Source organism: Mus caroli, chromosome 15, assembly GCF_900094665.2.
Source record: "Mus caroli chromosome 15, CAROLI_EIJ_v1.1, whole genome shotgun sequence".
NCBI classification, from domain to species: domain Eukaryota; kingdom Metazoa; phylum Chordata; class Mammalia; order Rodentia; family Muridae; genus Mus; species Mus caroli.
In genome coordinates, this window is record NC_034584.1 from 87,226,936 (window position 1) to 87,249,950 (window position 23,015).

Sequence of the window (23,015 nt, forward strand, 5' to 3'; positions counted from 1 at the left end):
GTCCTGGAACTCACTCTGTAGACCAGGTTGGCCTCAAACTCAGAAATCCGCCTGCCTCTGCCTCCCAAGTGCTGGGATTAAAGGCGTGCGCCACCATGCCCGGCTGTTAGTCTTTTAAGAGCAGGCAGAATCGCTTCTCGGCCTTTTGGCTATGATCAAGTGTGTAAGAACAGGCAGATACTCTCCACCCCACTCCTGAACACTGAATAATAGGTCAGATGGACGCTCCCTTAGTTAGTCCACATTGCATCACATTAAAAATAGAAGACACTTGAGATTTGCAGTTGATTTATTCTTAAAAACTTTTACCAAACTGCTTTCCTAAAATGATTCATGAAGCCTTAATTTCATTTTTAAGTTGCCATGGGCTAGAAAAGCAGCCAGTATATTGTATGGAGTATTTTTATAGAATTCACTGAGAGGGAGAGGAGGTCCTGAGATAGTGTGTATGGCGCATTTGCTCTCCTTTTCCTTCCCTGACAGCTCTTTCTCTACCTCATTGAAAATTATCCCTAGCTAATAAACTTAAATGCCTGTAGCAAAATGGGTCTCTGGCCAATGAAACAACTCAGTGAAGCTTGATGACCTCTATGTAATCCTTGAAACCCACATAGTCTGAGGAGAACTGACTCCTGCAAACTGACCCCTGACCTCTGTGCTTATGCTGTGCTGTGTACATCTTTAACTGTTAGACTGGAAGGGCTCATCTGTCATGGCCTATTTGGTTTGACCTATGGCATTAACAACTACAAATAGTCGTTCAGGGAAGAATCTGAGCTCTTGACGGGTTGGTGATGTGCTCAGTGGCTGTGCTCTTGCCTTGCGTGTAGGAAGGCCTGGGTTTAACACCCAGTGCTGTGAAAGGAGGAAATGAGCCTCTGAAGCAGCATCAGGTTCACTGTGGGAGTTAATGGGTGTGCGGGAGGCCTGAGGCAGGATCCAGTCTAGGAGTTCTTGCTGGCTCTTCTTCCCCTGCTTCATCCTCCAGCCTGTGTTTCCACTGCCTTGGGCCTTCAGTGTTTGTCATGCAGCTAGATGCTATCCTCAATCCAGCAATGCACTTTGTCATGGCAAAAAGCAGCAATTCATTCAAAAATGTGTAACCTTTGACTTCATTATAAACATGTTGGTTGTATTATATTTTTTCTGTGTATGTATGTATGTATGTATGTATGTATATATGTATTGTGTGTGTGTGTGTGTATACAAGTGCAGATGTTTGATTGTTTTGAGACAGGATCTCACTATGTAGCCCTGGCTGCTCTCTTGGAACTATAGACAAGGCTGGCCTCAGGCTCAAAGAGATCCACCTTCTTGTGCCTCCTGAGTGCTAGGATGGGATTATAGGCGTGAGCTAGCATGTCCACCTTATTTATATATTTTCAGAGCCCTTTAGCCCCTTGAGTATACTGCTTGCTTGTCACTCTGTAGACATCACGAGTATTCTTTCCTTTGCTGTGTATGGAAGACAGACTGCTGTGAGTAGCTCTATAGTTCTGTAAACCTAGAGCCCCTTGCCCCTCACTGGTTTCTCCCACTAACATCTGATGTCCTCACAGAGTAGTCAGTCATGTTTGAAACTACTGGATCTTTTCATTGCCTTGCTTAAACTCTGTAGCAGTGAACTGCTAAGAGACCCAGGCCCTCCCTCATCAGGTTCACTGGTCTTAAACACACAATACATAGTTTTGTTTTGTTTTTTTAGATTTATTTATTTATTTATTATATGTAAGTACACTGTAGCTGCCCTCAGATACTCCAGAAGAGGGTGTCAGATTTCGTTACGGATGGTTGTGAGCCACCATGTGGTTGCTGGGATTTGAACTCGGAACCTTCGGAAGAGCACTCAGCGCTCTTAACCACTGAGCCATCTCACCAGTCCCCTTTTTATTTTTAAATACCTTTATAAAACGATTTTTTAAATTGAATTGTGCTTGTGGTGGTGGTGGGGGGGCATATGCACGTGAGTACAGGTACCTGTGAAGACCAGAGGCTTTGGATCTTCTTGGAGCTTGAGTTATAGGCAATGAGCTTCCTGATAGGGAAGCTCACTCAACCTGCTGGGTGACCCTGCCTGCCTTTGCTTGTCCACAGCCCAGAACAGAGTGGCTGCATTCTCTTTTTCACTTTCCACACCTGCTTTGTAACTGTGTGGAGGCCCTTTTTTCTCAGCTTGTGCTTCCTAAGTGATTTGTGAGATGTACTCTGGGAATAGTTCTTACTCCTCAGTGCCTACTCCAAGCCAGCGCTGTCCTTGAACTTGCTCATGTAGACACCCACCCCCAAACATGTTTCTAGAACTTGACCCCTCTTCCTGGATAATTAGAATACCTAGCTCACTCTTTCCTGCTCACTCTACCTGCCCATCTCTGAAAATATGGAACAGTTCTTTTTGTGCGTGTTTCAGCTGTTGGCTTCCAGCAGGGCATGGTCAGACCTGAGACTCTTTGGGAATTATTAGACTGCTCTCCTGAGCTTTGAGTTTCTGACTTGTAGCTAGTAGACAATTGTGATACATGTGCACTCTCACACATTAGTAAGGTCCTCTGTTTCAGTCCTTCTCAAAGACCTTTTGTAAGCAGACGAGTCCCGGGGGAGCTTTGGTGAAGTTGAGAATTTAGAATACAGAGTTAGAAGGCCTGGAGGTTCTGCTGTGGCTACAGAAGGAGTGTCCATTGAGTTGGATTTTTGTTGGCGCTCATAGGTGATGTGTAAATTACAGGGGTGTGGGGCCGATTCCACCAGGCCTTTTCTCCAGGCTCTCTCTTGGCCCCCTCTGTAGGCACTTGCTGGGATGAGGCCTTCTGATGGGGTTCCCTACCACTTCGAAGTTCCAGAGTTTCCCTTGGCTTCCGTCTTCCTCCCTTCATGGTCTTTCTCTTCTGTCATTTCCTCTCTGCTCCTGTTGGGCAGATGCCTGAGCGGTGGATTGTAAGTTCCCCATCTGCAGTAAGGGGGCTTCTTTGTTCACCTTCCACAGCAAATAGGCGCCCCCATCAAAACAAGATCAGTTCCGGGTCCAGCACAAGTTTCTCTCTCGACCAAAAATCACTAGCCTGACAGGCGTTCGATTTCTAGTAATCTGTTTTTCCAATAGTAGACTGACCCAGTCACATGACATCTAGATTGTAAGTGTAGGTGTCTTCCAGTGTCTGCAGTGTTTCATAGGAACTTTTCCTAAGTCTCCTATGCTTTCTGTCTTTGCTTTTTAGTTTCTCTTCTGATAACTTTTCCACAGAATACCCTTTCACCTCGTCTGTGTGTTGTAAAGCTGACATGGCTTCTTTGCACCTGAATCTGGGCTTCCAGGATTGAGATCTCGGGTGGCGTTATTAAAACACTTGAAACTTGCCTTCTTTAAATAGAAGTAAGTATTCCATAACTGAAAAATGTATAACCTTGAGTTTTTAAGATGAGAACACAGTATAACTTCAGTAGATTTTCAAGTCCTGATTATGTGTTGATAAGACAGACATAGTGGGTTAAGAATTGATAAAATTAATTCACTTACCTGTTTATTTTTGTTTTATAGACAGGGTCTCACTGTGTGACCCAGAGTAGCTTCATTTAGATAAGGTTGTTGCTTATGTGACTCACTCACTTCCTACCACAGACTTGACCCAACTCTTAGTTGTGCTGATCAGTGTGTTTGGGTTTATTATTGTTCACACACACACACACACACACACACACACACACACACGCAGTCAGGATGGTTTTAGACTCACTAAGTAGCTAAGGATGGTGTTGAACTTTTTAAAAAAAGATTACACTTAGCTGGGCAGTGGTGGCGCAGGCCTTTAATCCCAGAACTCAGGAGGCAGGGGCAGGCGGATCTTGGAGTTTGAGGCCAGCCTGGTCTAAGGAGCAAGTTTCCCAACAACCTGAACTTCACAGAGAAACTCACAGAGAAACTTTGTCTCAAGGGGAAAAATTTTTATTCATTTTGTATGTGTATATGGGTGTGCTCCTGCTCCAGTGTGCATGTTGTGGTCAGAGGACAAATTGTAAGAGGGGATTCTCTCCCCCATGTTCCCGGGGATTGAACTCTAATTGTCAGATGGATAGATGCCTTTACCCATCAGTGGTCTTGTCTTCCTGATCCTCCTGCCTCACTCACTTCCTTCAGAGTGCTGTGTGTAGTTATATCTGTGTGCTGTGTGCAGTTATAGCTGTGTGCTGTGTGCAGTTACACCTGTGTGCTGTGTGCAGTCAGACCTGTGTGCTGTGTGCAGTCAGACCTGTGTGCTGTGTGCAGTCAGACCTGTGTGCTGTGTGCNACCTGTGTGCTGTGTGCAGTCAGACCTGTGTGCTGTGTGCAGTCAGACCTGTGTGCTGTGTGCAGTCAGACCTGTGTGCTGTGTGCTCAGCTTGATGTCGTGCTCCCTACCAACAGCTCCACATCAGCTCACAAAACAAAACTAAAACAAACAAAAATCTTACCAGTGAGATCCTGGAACTCTCAGTCCCAGATGGGATGTCTCCCTTCTCTCTGTTCTCAGGAAGCTATGTGGAAGAGGATACAGGTTCTTAAGAGCTAGTGGGGATGGAAGACAGCAAGGAAACCAGGCCTCCTACACACTGCAGGACTGATGCACCAGATGGCTTCCTAGTGCTGAGAGGAAAACAGGCCCATGTCCCCACCGCTAACCCTGAGGCTTCCAGATGGAGGAAGCCTTAGTTTTCTCCAGGAGGTCTCACCTGGGAAACGAACCACACTTAAGGGCAGGCCCCACACCCAGCAGGAGATGGCCAACCCAAAGCGAGCTCATGGTATTTTGGAGGTTCTTTGTCTCATGTTGCTTTGGACGTTTTATTTTTCTTTTCTTTTTTAGTCTTCCGTATCTTTTGGTTATATGGTTCCCTAGTTTGTTTTTATGGGCTGTCTATGTGCATGATTGTGTCTCAGCATCTGTGTGCTTCTTGTGATTTCTCTGTGACTCTTCTTGTCCTGTTTGTTTTGTCCTATTCTGGTTTGTTTGCTTTCTTTCTTTCTTTTGTTTGTTTGAAGACAGGGTTTCTCTGTGTTCCCCTGGCTGCCCTGGAGCTCACTCTGTAGACCAGGCTGGCCTCGAACTCAGAAATTCTCCTGCCTCTGCCTCCCAAGTGCTGGGATTAAAGGCTTGCGCCACCACGCCCGGCTTCTGTTTTCTTTTTCTTTTATCTTCTTCTTATTAATTTTTTAGATGCTTGTTTGTATTCTTCTGAGAGGGAAGTAGATTTGGTGGGTGGGAAGGTGGTGAGGATCTGAGAGGAATTGGGAGAGGGAGAACCATAACCAGAATATACTGCATGAAAATAATTTATTTCCAGTATGAAAAGAAAAAAACATGAGAGGCTCAAGAAGCCACGAGGATGAAGCCAGTGAACAACATTCCTTCATGGTCAGCTTCAGTCCTTGCCTTGATTTCTCTCAATGATGGACTGTGATCATGATAGATAAGCCCAACCTGTCCCCCTGTCCCTCCCCACCTAAAAAAAATCCTTACTAGTCATAGAATCTGGGAACAACATTAAATTATAGGACCAGCTCCCTCAGACATTTACTGCTAGTCCCCTGTCACAGACGCTTAGTACATGCTGAACTTCCCTAGAGCCACTGTGACACCCTCATGGCACCCCTTTAGGCACTTTGCCTAAACAGGTACTTAGGGAGTTGTGACACCTTTGCCCAAGATGGTAGGCAGCAGGGAAGCAGGGATGAAGTAGCTGAGTAGTGATCACCACATTTTGCGCTGTGCTTTGACTGCCCTCTGGTGTTGCGATTAGGAAACTAACTTAGTGGTTCATCTTTTCAAAGGAAGAAAGAGGTAGGTGGTGATTTTAGCTCTGATTTTGATCCTGCTGCTTCTCTTTCCACTGAGCAATCAATAATGATCCTTTAATCTCTGTAGACAGTCTTTGTTCTCCATGGAATAAGCTTTTCTTTTCTGCCTGTTTTCATTCTTCAATCACATGTCTTTCTGCATGGTAGTTTCTAGCCCTGTTTGCTAAGCCTTCTGTTTCTTTTATCCTTTATTTTCATCCTCACATGCTTAAATCCTGCTCTTTTGTACCCAGTCGTAAAGAGAGAGCTAGTGATTACTAGACTTCTAAACTAAGAAGTCTAGTAATCTGGCTCTCTATGCTTGTTTACCTAGATAGTGCATGCACATTTCACATGTAATCTGCTCCCACACATGTGTGGACCGTCCCTGTTTCTCAGATTAGCCAATCTCATTTCACTGACATTGTGCTGGAATTCTTGAGAATCCGAATCCTGTGTCTTTTATGCTCTGGCAGACAGTCATCGTTCCATCTAAGCTACCACTGTTTCTTCCCTGGAATATGTAAATTCCCTTCTTTCTTCCTCCTTTCTTATCTGCATCCACATCTGTTGTGTGTATTGGTTTAGTGTCGGGTTTTCTTCCTGTCCTCAGAGTCCAGAGCTAACAGAGACCTTGTATCGCCCACTGTGGCATCCTCTTCTCCATTGAGTCTGTAATATAGTTCTTAAGACCTGCTGAGAATGTATCTAGCCACTGACTGATGATTAGTGACGTCGGAGTGAACCGCACTTCATTACATCAGGGTTCCTGCTGCCTTCCACATTGATGCTTCTTTATGTGAGTTACTCTAAGTGAATTTTAGGTGATTTTTACTTTTTCCTAGGGAAACATAATTGTTTCTGTAGGGCAGTTTATTGATTAGCTAGTGCTCAACTGAACCAAGACAACTAGCTACATGTGTAATGCGGACTGATAATCAGTTTTAAATTATTTTCAGAAAAGACTTTGGGTTTGGTCTTCAGCATAAGGAAAAGAAGAAAAATAAAAAAATAAAGATAAAAGTATGGGCTGGAGAGATGGCTCAGCAGTTAAGAGCACTGACTGCTCTTTCAAAGGTTCTGAGTTCAAATCCCAGCAACCACATGGTGGCTCAGGACCATCTGTAATGATATCTGATGCTTTCTTCTGGTCTGCAGGCAGAACACTATACATAATAAATTAAAAAAAAAACAGACAGAAAAAAATGGATAACTTAAATTTAATATGGGAAATATGCTTAATTAAAACTTCTTTGACCCTTCTCTTTATAGAGGTTCGTTTTAATTTTCTTTCTTTTTTTCTTGTTTTTTTTAAAGATTTAATTATTTATTACATGTAAGTACACTGTAGCCGTCTTCAGACACTCCAAAAGAGGGCATCTGATCTCATTACAGATGGTTGTAAGCCACCATGTGGTTGCTGGGATTTTAACCCAGGATCTTTGGAAGAGCAGTCAGTGCTCTTAACTACTGAGCCACCTCTTCAGGCCTTCTTTTCCTATTATAGAGGTTTATATCTGAATTCACTTAGTAAGTTTGAATTAGTTAGATGTTTCTCCTGTATAAGGTTTTCCTTCTCTTCCTCCCTACCTCTTGTGTTTCTCTTTTCAGTGCTAGCATCAAACCCAGTGTCACATGTAAAGTGATCCTACCAGCTGAGCTGTATCCTCAGCCCTAAATTTTCAAATTTATTTATTTTATGCTTACCGCTTTGAATTGATACTGCTTAATATGGTTGTTGAATTTACAGAAAAAACCACAGTGATTTATAAAGGTGGTAGGATCAGTAACAGTCTGTGCCCTGAGGGCACCAGGCTGGAGCCAAGGATGTAGTAGCTAGAGACAGCATCAATGTTTGGGTTTGATGGATCTCTTTAGTTTGACCTTGGTGTCTTGGGTCTTTCAAGATTTTAAGGTATCCTTGGCTATTCTCTTTATCAGTGCCCTGCCTCCCCATGAAAACAAACTGATTAGCTCCTAACTTTGGAGATAAATGTATGTACAAGTGGGGTGTCTCTTCTGGGGTGCCTGGTGAGGAATTTTCAGATAATGTTTGAAACATTTACATAAACTTTATGGGGTAAACATCTCTGGTGTGAACTCTGAAATGTGGCCCAGCAGGGAACCTTGTGAGCACCATGCTGTTGGAGACAGGTTTCCGACTTTGTAGCTTTTGGATGAAGGATGCCCATCACCATGTTTAGAAGAGAGTAACCTCTATAAGCTGCTTTCCTTGGAAAGTTTTGCAATTCCTAGGGGTTTCTGAGATCAGAAGAGACTGGTTTGTTGTTGTTGTTTTTCTTCACATTTTGGGATACGGTAGCCGTACACTTAATCTCCTGGTCAAACCCCAGGCTGAGAAGAGTGGTATGTTCTTAATCATAGTTTGGTAAAAGTTTCCTGTTAACGAGGTAATCTGGTCTCTTGCCATTTTGTGTACATTTCTGGATAGAGAATGCAATTAACTAAACTTTTCTTTTTTCCTTCAAAGGGACATGAGAGACGGCTTCAGAAGAAAGAGTTTCTACTCTTCACATTATTCGAGAGATCGGTCTCCCCATAAAAGGGATGCCCCCTTCTTCAGAGAATCCCCTGTAGGCCGGAAGGACTCCCCACACAGCAGATCCGGCTCCAGTGTCAGCAGCAGAAGCTATTCTCCAGAGCGAAGCAGGACTCACTCCTTCCATCAGTCTCAGCATAGAAGTATGTCTGCTTTTCTTGTCTCCTCTCTAAAGTGCATCTCCACGGAGATGCTCCTACAAGGCATGCTTTTCTTCTGTAATTGCAAACACTCAGAAACTTGACAGAATAGTATAGTGAGTGATGCACATAGCATTCCTCAATTCTTTGTGTGAAATTAGAGTCTGTGTGACAATTCATGTTGAATTCTTCTGGTGTGTAAAAGAGAGAGCCTTGTCATCAAGTCTAAGTCAGTCCACCCCCATCCTTTCTAGCAATCCAAATAAGAACTTACAGTTGTTGTTGGATTCTTGTGTTCAGGGAATATCTATATAAGTCTTCTGTTAATGGCAAAGCAGTAGAGCCTTACAGAACACATCTGTTTGCATACAGATGTGTGAATGATGACTGAAGAGGTAGCACTGAAGGGCTAAGAGGAAGGCTCCGTGGATAAGAGCACTTTGTGCACTAAGTTTGATCCTTAGAACCTATAGAAAAGGGAGACACAGGGGTTCTATTCCTCATACTCCTAGACAGATGGGAAGCTTGCCAATCATCTAGCCCACTCTATACAGTGGTGAGCATTGAGAGACATCTCACACAAGGCAGAAAGTCAGGGCCAACATTAAAGGTTGTCTTCTGAATTCCATGTGTGTGCCATGACCCTTCTGTGTCTGTGTTCCTACATGTGAATATGCACACACCCACAAGGTTCTTTGTTTGTTTGTTTGTTTGAACTTATTTAATGTGTATGGATGTGTTGTCTGCTCCTCTCTCTGTGCACCAGCTGTACGACTTGTATGTCTGTGACTGCCCGGTTCCCTAGAAGGCCAGAAGGGGGCACTGGATCCCTTATATCCCTTAGAATTAGAGTTATAAATGCTGTGAGCCACAATGTGTTGGTGGGAATTGAACTGGAGTCCTCTAGAAGAGCAGCAAGTGCTCTTAACCACTGAGCCTTCTGTCTAGATCCCCCAAAAAAGAATTTTTTTAAAAGTATGTTGTGGTGGTTTGAATATCCTTGGCTCAGGGAGTGGCACTATTAGGAGGTGCAACCTTGTTTGCCTTTGGAACAAGATGTAGAAATCTCAGCTCCTTCAGAGCCAAGCCTGTCTGGACCCTGCCATGTTTCCTGCCATGATGATAATAGGCAGAACTTCTGAACCTGTAAGCGAGCCCCAGTTGAATGTCGTTTATAGGAGTTGCCTTGGTCATGGTGTCTGTTTACCGCAGGGGAAACCCTAAGACCTGTGTCTTTTGAAGAACTGAAATGACAGCAATGGACATGATTGTAGGGTGCATTTATTCACTAGTCTTTTTCCTCTGCCCCCCAACTCAGGCACTCACCTCCCACCCCCCAAAAAGCTTTCAAGACAGTAGACAGCCTCTAACTCTACTCAGAGCTAGTATGAGTAGAGAGAGACTAAAGAAGCCACACATCTTACAACCTCTCCACCATGTTCAAAAGTCTGTAGCTTAAATGTAATTGTCTTAATAGTTGGGTGGTGTGATGGTTTGTATATTCTTGGGCCAAGGAGTGCCACCATCTGGAGGTGTGGCCTTGTTGGAATAGGTGTGACCTGGTTGGAGTAGGTATGTCACTGTGGGTTTGGGCATAAGATCCTCACCCTAGTTGCCTGGAAGTCAGTCTTCCACTAGCTGCCTTTTGTTGAAGATGTAGAACTCTCAGCTCTGCCTGTGCCATGCCTGCCTGGATGCTGCCATGCTTCCACCTTGATAATAATGGACTGAACCTCTGAACCTGTAAGCCAGCCCCAATTAAATGTTGTCTTTTTTGTAAGACTTGCCTTGGTCATGGTGTCTGTTCACAGCAGTAAAACCCTAAGAGAGAAGTTGGTACTGGGAGTGGGGTATTGTGTGATAGGCCTGACCATGCTTTTATTTGAAAGAATGTGGATTTTGGGACTTTGGATTTGGAATGCAGTAGAATGCTTTAAAAGGGGCTTAATGGGACATCCTAGTAGGAATATGGAAGACTTTGTTGCTGGGAGTGATTCGAACTGTGTTGACCTGGCACAAGAGATTTCAAAGGAGAAGAATTTCAGATTGTGGCATAAAGACTGTGGTATTTTGGTGAAGAATGTGGCTACTTTTTTGCCCTTGTCTGAAAAGTCTACCTGAGGCTAAAGTGAAGAGACTCAGATTAATTGCATTGTCAAAGGAAGTTTGAGAAAAGCCCAGCAGAGACTTTGTTCTCTGGTTAAGTCTTATGAAGAGTTTGAACAAGCATAGCAAACTTAGAAAGGAAAAATATAAAATATATGGTTCGAGTATTAAAGGGGTATCAGGAAGTGAAATGGAGCAAAATCCTGTGTTCTAGGAGATAACAGATTAAGGGAGTGGGACCTTGGGGCAAGATCCTACAGCCATGGTGGTACGCACCTTAAATCCCAGGAGACAGCCATGCTGATCTCTGCATTCAAGGTCAGTCTACAGAACAAGTTCCAGGATAGCCAAGCTTAGGCAGTGAAGGATTTGGAAAACAGAAAGCCAGTGACAATGTAATAGTACAAGCAGGTCATGTTCTAGTTCCTGCAAGCAGCAGAACTCAGGTTCAGCTATGTGGCTCTGGCTCTAGAGTTAGAATGGAAGGAACTACTGGGACAATTGATGTTGGTTAGCTGGAGATGAGAAAAACTAGCAGTGATTAAGAAGAGACCAGCATCACTGAGGTGAAATCTTTTGGGAATTGTTTTCTTGGAGCACAAAGAAGCTGTGTTCCAGAGATAGCCAAGATTGTACCTTGTGCTGCAGCTGGACTTGGTAATGTGTAAGAGTCACCCAGATGGTACTGGTTTTGAAAGCATGAAGGGGTTATGAAGAGCAGCTGAGGCTTGGCACTATGAGAGGCCATGGAAGGCCATTGGTGAAGGTGCAGCCTCAGTTGTAGTTGATGGCCTAGGACTGAAGGGGTCATGCAAAGGATTTGAGGCTTGGCACCATGAAGAGAGATTATGAGAGGCTATTGGTGAAGCCTAGTTGGAGTAGAACACCCCAGTGTATTGGAGATGTCAGTACCATGGGATGATCACCAAGAACAGAAGCTGTAGTGGAGTGGATCGACCTAAGCTTAAAGTACTACAGAGGGCAGAGCTGGAGCAGCCCAAAAGATCAAGTGGAATCCCAGACACTGAAACAAGAAGCTGTAACATTGAAATTGCCCTGGAGACTCAAAGATGTTAAAGATGCCAGAGCCATGGGATATATGCTGAGGAAAGCTGCTAACAGGGAGTGGAACCAGCCCAGGAGAAAGCAGATTGTTGCAGTCAACAAAGATGAAAAAGGAGTGGAGATCTGAAGACCACTTTGACATCAGCCATGGCGATGCAGAGTTTGGAGTTTGCCCAGCTGGTGTCCTGCCTTGCTTTGGGGATTACAGGTAAGTGATTGGATGAATCTCAGAAGAGCCCTTGAACTTTGGACTTTTAACATTGTTGAGACTGCTATAGACTATGAGGACTTGAAAAGTTTGACTAAATGCATTTTACATTATGCTATGTTTAAGTATGGCCCCCCATAGACTCATGTGTTTGAACAAGTCTATGGGGGCCCAGGGAGTGGAATGTGATGGTTTGTATATTCTTGGGCCAGGGAGTGGCACCATCTGGAGGTGTGGCCTAGTTGGAATGGGTGTGAACTGGTTGGAGTAGGTATGTCACTGTGGGTGTGGGCCTAAGATCCTCACCCTAGCCTGGAAGTCAGTCTTCCACTAGCAGCCTTTTGATGAAGACGTAGAACTCTCAGCTCCTCCTGCGCCATGCCTGCCTGGATGCTGCCATGCTTCCACCTTGATGATAATGGACTGAACCTCTGAACCTGTAAGCCAGCCTCAATTAAATGTTGTCTTTTTTATAAGACTTGCCTTGGTCATGGTGTCTGTTCACAGCAGTAAAACCCTAACTAAGACAAGTGGAACAGAAAAATATCTGACAGCTGATAATGAAGAAGTCTTAATAAAACATAAAACAGTAGTGGAAGGGAGGCTCTTGGTACCACCTAGTGAAGTCGTTAAAGGAGACGTTGTGCCCAACTTTATGTTGATCTTCTGAAACAAATTATTTTCTTTTTTTACTTTGAGGCAGGATTTAGCTACTACCTCAGGTTGTCCTAGAACTCAGGGTGTATCTCAGGGTGGCTTTGAGCTCCCGGTAGTAGCCTGCCTCCCTAGTGCAGGCTGGAGCTGGCTTAGAGTGGAGTCTTCTGGGGCATCATTTTCCTTCTGTCTGGACTTAGGTCAGGATCTCCAGGACATCCCAGGCTTGGTCAGAGGCATGGGCCGCAGTGCGGCGTTGGGCTGGATCCGTCTGGATCCCCAGGACACTAAAACAGTAACCATGTGAGGTGAATGAACTAGGCAGAGCATAGCCATTTGTAAAGCCTTCTGCTTGTTTGCTTGCTCTTTCAAATGTGAATGAGCTTTTTTAGTAAACATGATATGTTCCTTCAGGGCTCACTTACACTTCCTTTGGCTTTTTAAGGAAGACTTTATGTGCTTTTATGTTCCTTCTGGTTTCAGAGTATTCATAAGACCAACTTGTTAAAACAAAACAATGCAAAAGCCGTGCTTTAAGCAAGAAAAAGAAAAATAACTATTTTGACACTAAGTAACAGGTTTGCTTTGATCTGAAAGTATGTGCTGAGAGCCCCTCCATTACCAGGGGCTTGAGCCAAAATTGATTATCAATGTGTTAAAAATGTACCTTATAATTGAAATCCTGATATGATTTTAAATAGTTCTACAAATACAAATATTAAGTGAAGATAACAATTTTATTATTCCTTATACCCTCATTCTTTTAATTCTTCAATCCCACCCCTATACCAGCTAGGGGCGGAACAAGAATTTCGAATACAGTAGCTTTGTTACTGGGCTAAGTCTAGCCCTTATGCACGTGCGTGGGTACATGTATGTATGTGTGCGTGTGTGTGCGTGCATGCATGCGTGTGTGCATGCGTGCGCAAATGTACACATGTGTGGCAAGAGGACTTCTTGGGTGTCATCTTCAGGAATGCTGCCAGCCTTTGAGATTGGGTCTCTTGTTTGCTGGAATTTTCTACTTAAGAGTAGAGCAGTGATCAGGGTCTGGGGCTCTGCCTGTCTCTGCCTCCTCAACATTAAGATTTCAAGCATGTGTCACCATGTCTGATTTTTCTGTTCAACTGAAAAAGTTCATCTATTTATTTAATTTTTTCTATGGGGGTGGGGGTATACACACATCTTTGCATATGTGCAGAGGTCAGAAAACTCTTTTCATCAAGTAGATTCATGCTTTTACTCGCTGAGCCGTCTCCCTGACTGCATGCCTGGATTTTCCACTTGGGGGCTGGGGGTCATTCAGGCTCTCGTGCTTCTGAGGTAAGCACTTCACTGCAGGGGCCATCTTTCCCCAGACATCAGTTCTGTCCTTATTGCTGGTGTGTCTTTTCTCAGCCCTTGTGTGTCTGGATATCACCAAGTGGATTTTCCCCCAAGAGTACGGCTTGGGGAAAATCAGTGTGAGCCCTGTGTAATTGAACTCAGACTGTCACGATTGGCAAGGTTTGTAATTACAAGCCATGGAATGATTTTGTTCTTGTTTCGTTTGTGTACTATGGGAGGGTTTTCAGGTAACCCAAGTTGGCTTCAGACTTTGCTGAACTGGCTGGGAACTCCGAGCCTGCTAGCTCTGCTCTCTGAGTTCTGGGGCTGTAGGTGTGTGGCACCGTGCCGGAGTCCTCAGATTGTCATCACCACTTGGAAGTTTTGTCTCTGATCCCTCATGGGAGCTGTGAGCACATTGCCTTTAGTACTTTTAGTTGCCCATACTTACCCTAACCATGTAGGGTTACTTTATTTCCTTATACTTTAATCATTTCTAATTTGTTTAGCATTAAAAGTGACATCAGAACCACTAAGTTCACACTCCACACTCATTCTTCAAAGTCCTTATATTTTTTTAAATCAGTGTATATTAACTGTACAAAATATTTTTATTAACTTATATGATGTACTTTGATCATTCGGTCTTCTGTCCCACTGTCTCCCATCTTATGATCCCCTTATTCTCCCCAAATCCTATCCCTTCTGCATTTATACACGGCAACCACAGGTCACACATGGGAGAAAATCTGCAGTGTTTCTTCTTCTGAGTGTCCTTATCTCATCATCACAATTTTGTAATTATTTCACAGAATTCCTAGTCATCTCTGGGGCCCCTTTGCTTGCGTTTTAATTTTAAACCTTCCACTGTTAAGAGAAACTCAGTATAGGATCTGTGTTGTGGAATTGGTTTCTAGAATTAAAATGTCTGTCACGTCCATGCCTGTTAAGTACTGCACTCAGTACAGTAGTCTGCAGTATATAACCAATAACTTTGTTATCTATAATTATGCTTTCTGGTTTGGGTTTTCTACAGTATCCCTTGTTCTTGTGTGATTTGAAGAATAGCAGTTGTTAAAGTGGATGTCTCTGGGTACATTTATCCTTCTCTTAGCAGGAAATCCTATATCAAGAAGAAAGTATTGTTTGGAGTATTAGATATATCCTTAGCTATTACTTGTAAGGAGTGTACTAAAGACAAACTCTTGGAGGACTTAATATTTCTTTGAAGCATTTAAGTTGTGTCTATAACTTTGCTTCACTTCTGTGCCAAGCACTTTATAGCTAGTATATGGACCCAGTGGAAGTGCTTCCAGTGGCACCAGTTTCAGTTAGAAGTTGAATATGTCTTTAAGATGGTAATGAATTTAATAATACACCTTATCTACTCCCCCCCCCCCCAGCTTCATAGTTAGAAACAGTACCTTACGGTTTGGGCTGCTGGTTGTCATGATCTGCATGGCTTACTGTTCCTGATAGCATCCAGTGTTTCATGTAGCATGTGACACGACTTAGTTTCATTTCTGTGATAAAGTATCCTGATAACAAGTAGCTTAGGGGAAAGGGCTTATTTTAGCTCACAGCTGGGGTTTTAGTCCATCTCTCAGGGAAGTCAAGGTGCCGGGGCTGGAAGTGGCCAGTCACGTTATGTCCATATCAAGAGGTAGCCATGAGCTGTGAACCTCGTGCACAGCTCTCTTCCTCCAGTGATGCACAATACAGGGTCCTGCCTAGGAACTGTACAAACCTTAGTTACCAACCCTTTCCATATCAATAAAGACAAGACATACCTGATCTAGAGGATCCCTCACTGAAACTCTGTTATCAGGTGATTTGTAGACTATGTAAAGTAGATGATTAAAATTAACCCCCTCAGCCCTAGAAAAGATCAAAAACTGAAGAATAAGCTTCTTTTGAAGGCATATGGGTAATCTACCATCATTACATAGGAATATGTAAGTTGAACAGTTATAAATCAGTGAAGATTTGAAATTTATTTTTTTCTTCCTCATGTGTGCTTTTTATTGGTACTAATGGGTTTTTTTTTTAGTAGTTTTATTTACTACTGGAAAATTGCATGTATGTATATATGCAGTGTTTTGATAATCTATACCAAACTCTTTATCTGCCATCCTCTATATCCCTTCCCTACTCCTTCTTCCTAACAACTTCATGGTCCTTTTTTTCTTTTATTTTTAACCTGAGTTCACAGATTGTGGCCAGTGTGTGCATGGGTATAGGGCCAGCCACTTCACTTTCATCAAACTCTTCGGGACTGTATGCATTTCTTTCCCAGTAGCCATCAATTGCCAATAGCTCCTCTGTCGGGGATTTTGTGAGACTGTCCCCATCCATGCTGGGATTTTGCTGGCTTGTCTTGTGCAGGTCTTGTGATGCAGTCACAGCACTGTTGAGTTCTTGTGTGTAAGGACCATGTCGTATCTGGAAAACTGCATTTCACAGCCATCTTGCAGAACCTTTGGCTCTCAACAGTCCTTCTGCCTCTCTGCCACAGGGGAGATCTCAGGCTCGGGAGGAAGGGGTCTGATGCAGTTGTCAACACCTAACAGGCTTATTCTGGGCACTTTGACCAGCTGTGTGTGAGCTTCTATATTAATAGCTACTTCAGATGGAAACTTCCTTGAAAGAGTGAGAGCTGCCTTAATCTGTGGGTATTGAAAGGAAATTGTGGAACTTGACATGATTGTGCTGCCTAGATCTGGCTGAACTGTGGCCTAACCTGGCTTTGAACTTACAGTCCTTATGCTTCAGCCTCTTGAGTGCTAGTGATTATAGGCATGTGTCACCATGCTAGGTATATCACTCCTTAAATCATAAATATATAGATATAACTTTCAACTCCTCCATTGCTTTCATAATTTGCCTTCTTATTTCTTTCCTGAATTCTAATATAAAGATCAGCTTGTTTATTTTTAAGCAAGTATCACTAAAAAGCAGGATTGTTTGTGGCTTGTATTTTTACTTGTTCTAAAGGAGAGGATGATTCCTGCCTCTGTGAATTTGATGCAACGACTGCGTAGCTGATAACAGTGAGTACCTGAGATGGATTGAAGTCGTTTGTGTTCAGTTGGTACCAAGGGAGAAAAGGGATGAGATTAGAGAACGCTTAGACTTGGTTAGCCAACAAAGAGGCGAGAAAGATGTGGCCAGGAAGAGAGAGACAAAGGCAGTAGGGCCCAGAATGTACCCAGAGTCCCACCTGGGGAGGGAAGGCATGGTCCTCAGTCTAGATCTGGGAAGTGGTGGGGCCTGTATTCCTAGTACAGTGTCCTCTTCCTGACATCCCATCTGAGTTAAGTCTAGGCCTCTCCTATCACCTGTATCTGCCATGATTGTCATAGGACCAGAGATTGCAGTAGCTGGGCCTACTTATTGCAGAGTGAGAACTCATAAAGTTTGAGCCCAAATAAGCTTTGTTCCTTATATTTTGTTTATCTCGGGTATTTTTTTTTTAAAGTGGTAAAAGCTGAACAGCACAGATAAAAATCTAATGTCAAAATACTAAGATTTTGTTTATGAGTCATTAAAATGTATTGATGGAGGACAAGTGAGCCCTTTCGTTTCTAAGAAACATAGTTTCTTATTTATGTGTGTTGGTATTTTGCCTGCATGTATGTACAGTCACTATACGCCTTTAGTTCTATAGGCCTGAAGACATTAGTAAAAAACAGAAAGTCTCAGAAACTAGACATTGAGAGAGCCCCAGTAAAGGCAACAAACAAACAAGAAAGCCCAAGTGTGAACCTCTGTATTTAAAGAGATATTGAGCCTGTTCATGTTAGCTGTTTCGAGAGAAATAAGTTATGAATTGTCCTGTTTCTCTGTACCAGAGAAATTTTTTTTTTTTTTTTTTTTTTTGAGTAAATATGTGACAGAGAGTAGAATACAGTAGGGACGGGGCTGTCTGGCCAGTGGAGAGGAGGAAGGAGGAGGGGCAGGGTTGTCAAGTGGAGAGATCTGGGAGGATGTGACCTTAGCTGAGAGGTTAGGCAGGGGCTAGAGAGGTTTTTGTGAGGCGCATGTGCCATCCTTCTACAGGTGAAGGGTCCTGCGACCTGCCATGAAAACTTAGATATAATGAACCTCAATCTTTTCCTAACTTATGCTTTATGCAAAATAGGTCTAATTACAGGCTGCACTTAGCTTAATGTGGTATTAGAAGGCCAGTGTTGTAGCTCACAGGCTTTTTGGACTCCCTGGAGGTTACCCCTAAGGCCATTTAAAAAATAAACAAAGACAAAGAAAGAAGCATTTTTCAATGTGAGAGCCACCGTTAGCAAATACATCCCAGTAGAACACACTAGGCCCTGTGAGGGATCTACAGAAGGGGGACCTTACTTACTTACTTACTATGTGTCAGGAGTGACTTCCAGTCTCACTGTAGCAACACGAAGGTGTGCTCCCTTCTGGACATCCTCCAAAGAGGACATGACCTCCCAGCCTGTGGAGAAGAAGCTATGTTGGTCAGGCCACCTTTGAGATGAAGTACATTTTTTACAAACTGTCAAGGGTGTGGAGAGGCTCATTATCCTGAGCACAGACAAGACAAGATTGCCTTTAAGCTTCTTGGATTGTAAGTCTGTCCTGGAAAAAAATGGCAGGCACAAACCTGTCAATCATACATTCTGTCTCCCCTACTCTGGATAGGCAGTGATGGGCTGGGAGAAAGAGTGAGTGGAGAAATGGGGCGGGGTGAGAGTGAGGACAGTCCTAGAGAAGGAAAATGTGGCTCCTTGTGCTTGGAGGCCTTAGCAGGCTGACGAGAATTTTTCTGTTGCAAATGAGAAGTAAGGCTTTCCACAGGGGACCGGAAGGACCTTGTCAGTTTACACCTTAATTAGTGAGGATTGTGGGTAGGCACAGTCCAGAAAGGCTTGGGATCTTCTTACTGGCTCGAGGGCCACTTCCTCCTGCCACCACAGACACCCAATCAAGAGACCTTACAAGAAGCACAGGATGTGTTTCCTGGTGAAGCTGCCTAAGGATTTTGCAGGGGTGCACAGTGCCCAAGCCAAAGGGCATTTTACCAGTCCAGAGCTGCTAGCCGCTAGAATCACAGTGGCTGTGCTAGAGAGGAAGTATGGAAGAAACATGCCTAGAAACACTAGTGTCTCTATGTAGCGGTCAGGAAAAGCTGCTTGGCCTGGCCCTTGCGACAGCTCCGGTCTTCCATGAGTAGAGAAGTTGGCAAGTGCAAGATCCTGTTGTTATGAAAGGGTCTCTAGAATACCTTTCCTTTTTGAGAAGGGCCATTTGTGGTGAAGCTCAGGAGTTATTAGGAATCCCAGAGTGGTTTACTGGGCTAGGCTTCAGGCAGCCAGGCCCTGATTGTTAGAGAGTGAGGGATTCTACCTTTTATTTGGAGCCCTTTACTTTTTGGTCTTTTTGTCCCTACAAGAAGCTAACAATGTTTTGAGATTCTAAATACAGTGTAATAAAGGGTTCAGCCAGGATGGTAGCCATAAATTTGCCTGAGGAAAATCCATGTATGGGGAAACTTTGTACAGAAAAATCAGTTAAGTTTTAGACATTGTACTATTAGATTATTGTAAACATTTAATAAGAACAAGTCAGATAACTTTCCTGTTACTGTGCTATATTTCCTTTTTCCCCCTTTATTTATATTCCAAATGTTTTCCCCTTTCCAGGTCTCCCCTTCAGAAACCCCCTATCCCATTTCTTCTCCTACCTCTCTGAGGGTGCTCACCCACCGCACCTACTCCTGTCTTCCCGCCTTGGCATTCTCCTACATTGGGGCCGCTCTTCCCACTGATGTCCACATATGCAGCCAGAGCCATGGGTCCCTCCATGTATACTCTTTGGTTGGGGTCTGGCCAGTTTGTCACTGTTGCTCCCCCATGGGACTGCAAACCCACTCAGCTCCTTCAGTCCCTTCTCCAACTCCTCCATTGGGGACCCCTCGCTCAGTTCAATGGTTGGCTGCAAGCATCCACCTCTGTATTTGTCAGAAGACAGCCATGTCAGGCTTCTATCAGCAAGCAGCTCTTGGCATCCACAATAGTGTCTGGGTTTGGTGGCTGTATATGGGATGGATCCCCAGGTGGGGCAGTCTCTGGATGGCCTTTCCTTCAGTTCCTGTTCCACACTTTGTCTCCATATTTCCCCTTCTAAGAGGCACTGGAACATCCACATTTTGGTTATCCTTGGGCTTCATATGGTCTGTGAATTGAATCTTGGCTATTCTGAACTTTGGGCTACTATCCACTTATCAAGTGAACAAATACCGCGTGTGTTCTTTTGTGACTGGGTGACCTCACTCAGGATGATAGCTTCAAGGTCCATCCATTGGCCTAAGAACTTCATAAATTCATTGTTTTTAATAGCTGAGTAGTACTCCATTGTGTAAATGTACCACATTTTCTGTATCTTTTCCTCTGTTGAGGGACATCTGGGTTGTTTTCAGCTTCTGATTATTATAGATAAGGCTACTATGTACATAGTGGAGCATGTGTCCTTATTACATGTTGGAGCATCTTCTGGGTATATGCCCAGGAGTAGTTGGGTCACTATAATATTTTTTTTTAAAGATTTATTTATTATTATATCTAAATACACTATAGCTGTCTTCAGATTCACCAGAAGAGGGAATCTGGTTGTGAGCTACCATGTGGTTGCTGGGATTTGAACTCAGGACCTTCAGAAGAGCAGTTGATGCTCTTAACCACTGAGCCATCTCTCTAGCCCCTACTGTAATATTTCTAATGGTGACTTAGCTTCCAGTAGACTGACTGCCTCCCTCTCCACTTGATATGTGATCCTGTGTCACATCTTTAAATATGGTTATTATATAAACACATGTTGGTACTTATCCACTTAATGGTTTTATGTCCTCTGATGCTATCCTTAGCTGCTCTCTTCCCCACACTTCCACTTGGCTGAAATTCATAGAAGAATTAAACTTTTTCTTATATTCTCTGATAGTTTATAATTGAGAAAAAGGCAGGTTAAGGGGGCTCATACAAAGTCTCTTGGATTCTGCTCTTTATTAATCTAGATAAGTATACATTTCTTTGTTAAAAAGATGGTTTTGGGAACCATTAGGTGTCTATTTGTTCTCTGAGGAGCCAGTGCAGTATGTTCTGTCTGGTTCTACCTTGGCTTCTCTTCAGTTAGGGCTGCTCAGGCAGTTCAGCCTGAGGTGGGCTAGGAGGAGTTGAGTATCACCAGCAAGAGCTCAGAGGCCCTTTCTCCTTGCTCATTCTTCTGGGGTCTTCCCTTGCTCCCCTGCGCACAGAGCCGCTGGTGTTAACCCCTCCCTGCCACCTTTCCCTAGAGTCCTCGCGTGTCGGTGCTTCCTACAAACGACAGAATGAAGCAATTCGAGGAAGAGGTGAGTTTGGAAGTAGGTTCTGATTTGGAATTTTGAAGGGTGGGAGGTTTGACTTGAGAAATTATTGAAATGGGGAAAGTATCTTTTGCTCTCAAGTCCACTGTTGGCAAGGTTGGATAGCAATACAGCTATCCAGGTAGTTGGTTGCCTGGGCCAGCCATTCCTGGTCAGGAATAGCTGCCAGGGGTGCATAGAACTGTAGAATGAGGCCTTGGCAGTGGCAGATAGAGATGTCTGCTCACTCTGCGGTTTTTGCTGTCATCTGTGTTTATGTCTTTGTCTCCTGCTTTTTGCTTGTCCACTCATTTATGTAACCGATATAAATGAGTGTGTGTGAGATTCGCCCTGAGCAATCCTTTGCTTCTGCATACCAAGATTGGTTGACATCTGCTTCTGTTAGCCATTATGCATCTGAAATTAGGAACCGTTCTTGGGCTACACTTGATCATACCTGGCTGAGCTACAGTAGTAATGCCCTGTTTCTGGAAGGCAAAATCTGAGATTGACAGTTGTTTGCCATCTTTTCTGCGTGTGTTGTTACTGGGTTTTTGTTTGTTTGTTTGTTTGTTTGTTTGTTTGTTTGTTTGTTTGTTTTTCCTGTGTTCTAGCTGATGCATGCTAAAATTGAATATGTAACTGGCACCATGATTATGCTCTGGCCTTCCCTGGGCTCCTTATCCTTGTGACCTTGAAAACAGATGAGCCACACAGAAGACTGTGTAGTATATTAGATGACAGTTGGGTTGATTACAAAGGATTACAAAACTGAAAGAGCACACTTGCAGGGTAAGAATGGCCATGGCCGATGGGACCGTTGCCCATTTACCTGTAAACAGTCTTTCTAGTATTCCTAAGGTCTCTGGGACAGATAGTTTGCTCAGAAAGGTTTTTTTTTTTTTTTTTTTTTTTTTTTTTTTTTTTTTTTTTTTCCCCTGCACAGGTGATTGGCAAGCCCATTTGGATTAACTCTTAAATATGTAGCTCCAGTGATTTTTTTTTTTTTTTTTCAGACCTCTGGATAGTCAGAATGCTGATCTCCATTAGGGCCAGTTATATAACTCATATACCAATCTTTGACTCATAATCAGAGTTTTCCAGTTTTAGTTCTTAGCTTACAGTGTGCTGTATTTGGGGGAGAGGTCATCTCTCAATGAATTACCTTCAAGCCTACTCATATACAACTAGCTACCTAACATGATTATATCTTTGTAGCCTATTTTGTGCTGATTGGTTTAGCACCTCATCTTTCAAAGGACTGTTGCAGAATGGAGTAGAAGACCTTGTAACCTAAGTGTAGGGAATAAGTTACCTCTCTCCCTGTGTTTGGTCCTCTAGGACAGAGTTCTCAGCCTGAACCCTTGTTGACCCTTTGATGCATTTCCTCAAGCAGTGATGATCCCAACCACGAAATTAGTTTGTTGCTACTTCATGACTCTAATTTGGCTATTGTTAGGGATTGTAATGTAAATATCTAATCTGTGACCCCAAAGGGGTTGTGACCTACAGGTTGCAAACTGTTGTTCGAGGTGCTTTTTGACAGTAAGATAGACTTTACAATGTAGTAAAGAATTCGCCACATGAGTTGGGAATGACTGAATTAAGCTCTTGATTGTTGGAAGATGTAATGGTTGTACCAGTCCTCCTTTTTTCTTTCTTTCTTTTTTCTTTTCTCTTTCTCTTTCTCCTTCTCCTTCTCCTTCTCCTTCTCCTTCTCCTTCTCCTTCTCCTTCTCCTTCTCCTTCTCCTTCTCCTCCTCCTCCTCCTCCTCCTCCTCCTCC

The 23,015-nt window shown here is 43.4% G+C and overlaps 1 protein-coding gene across 9 annotated transcripts in view; it reads left to right on the forward strand.

Annotated features, from left to right (window-relative positions):
* Pphln1 (periphilin 1) overlaps positions 1–23,015 on the forward strand; it is a 92,500-nt gene that overhangs the window by 35,299 nt on the left and 34,186 nt on the right. For 5 of the 9 annotated variants that reach the window (XM_021182846.2, XM_021182843.2, XM_029469707.1 and 2 more), the window contains 2 exons: positions 8,298–8,509; positions 21,181–21,237. In XM_021182846.2, the coding sequence (XP_021038505.1) occupies positions 8,298–8,509; positions 21,181–21,237 (269 nt within the window). The remainder of the gene's footprint in view (positions 1–8,297; positions 8,510–21,180; positions 21,238–23,015) is intronic. The other 4 variants (XM_021182847.2, XM_021182842.2, XM_029469712.1 and 1 more) reach the window with 1 other exon arrangement.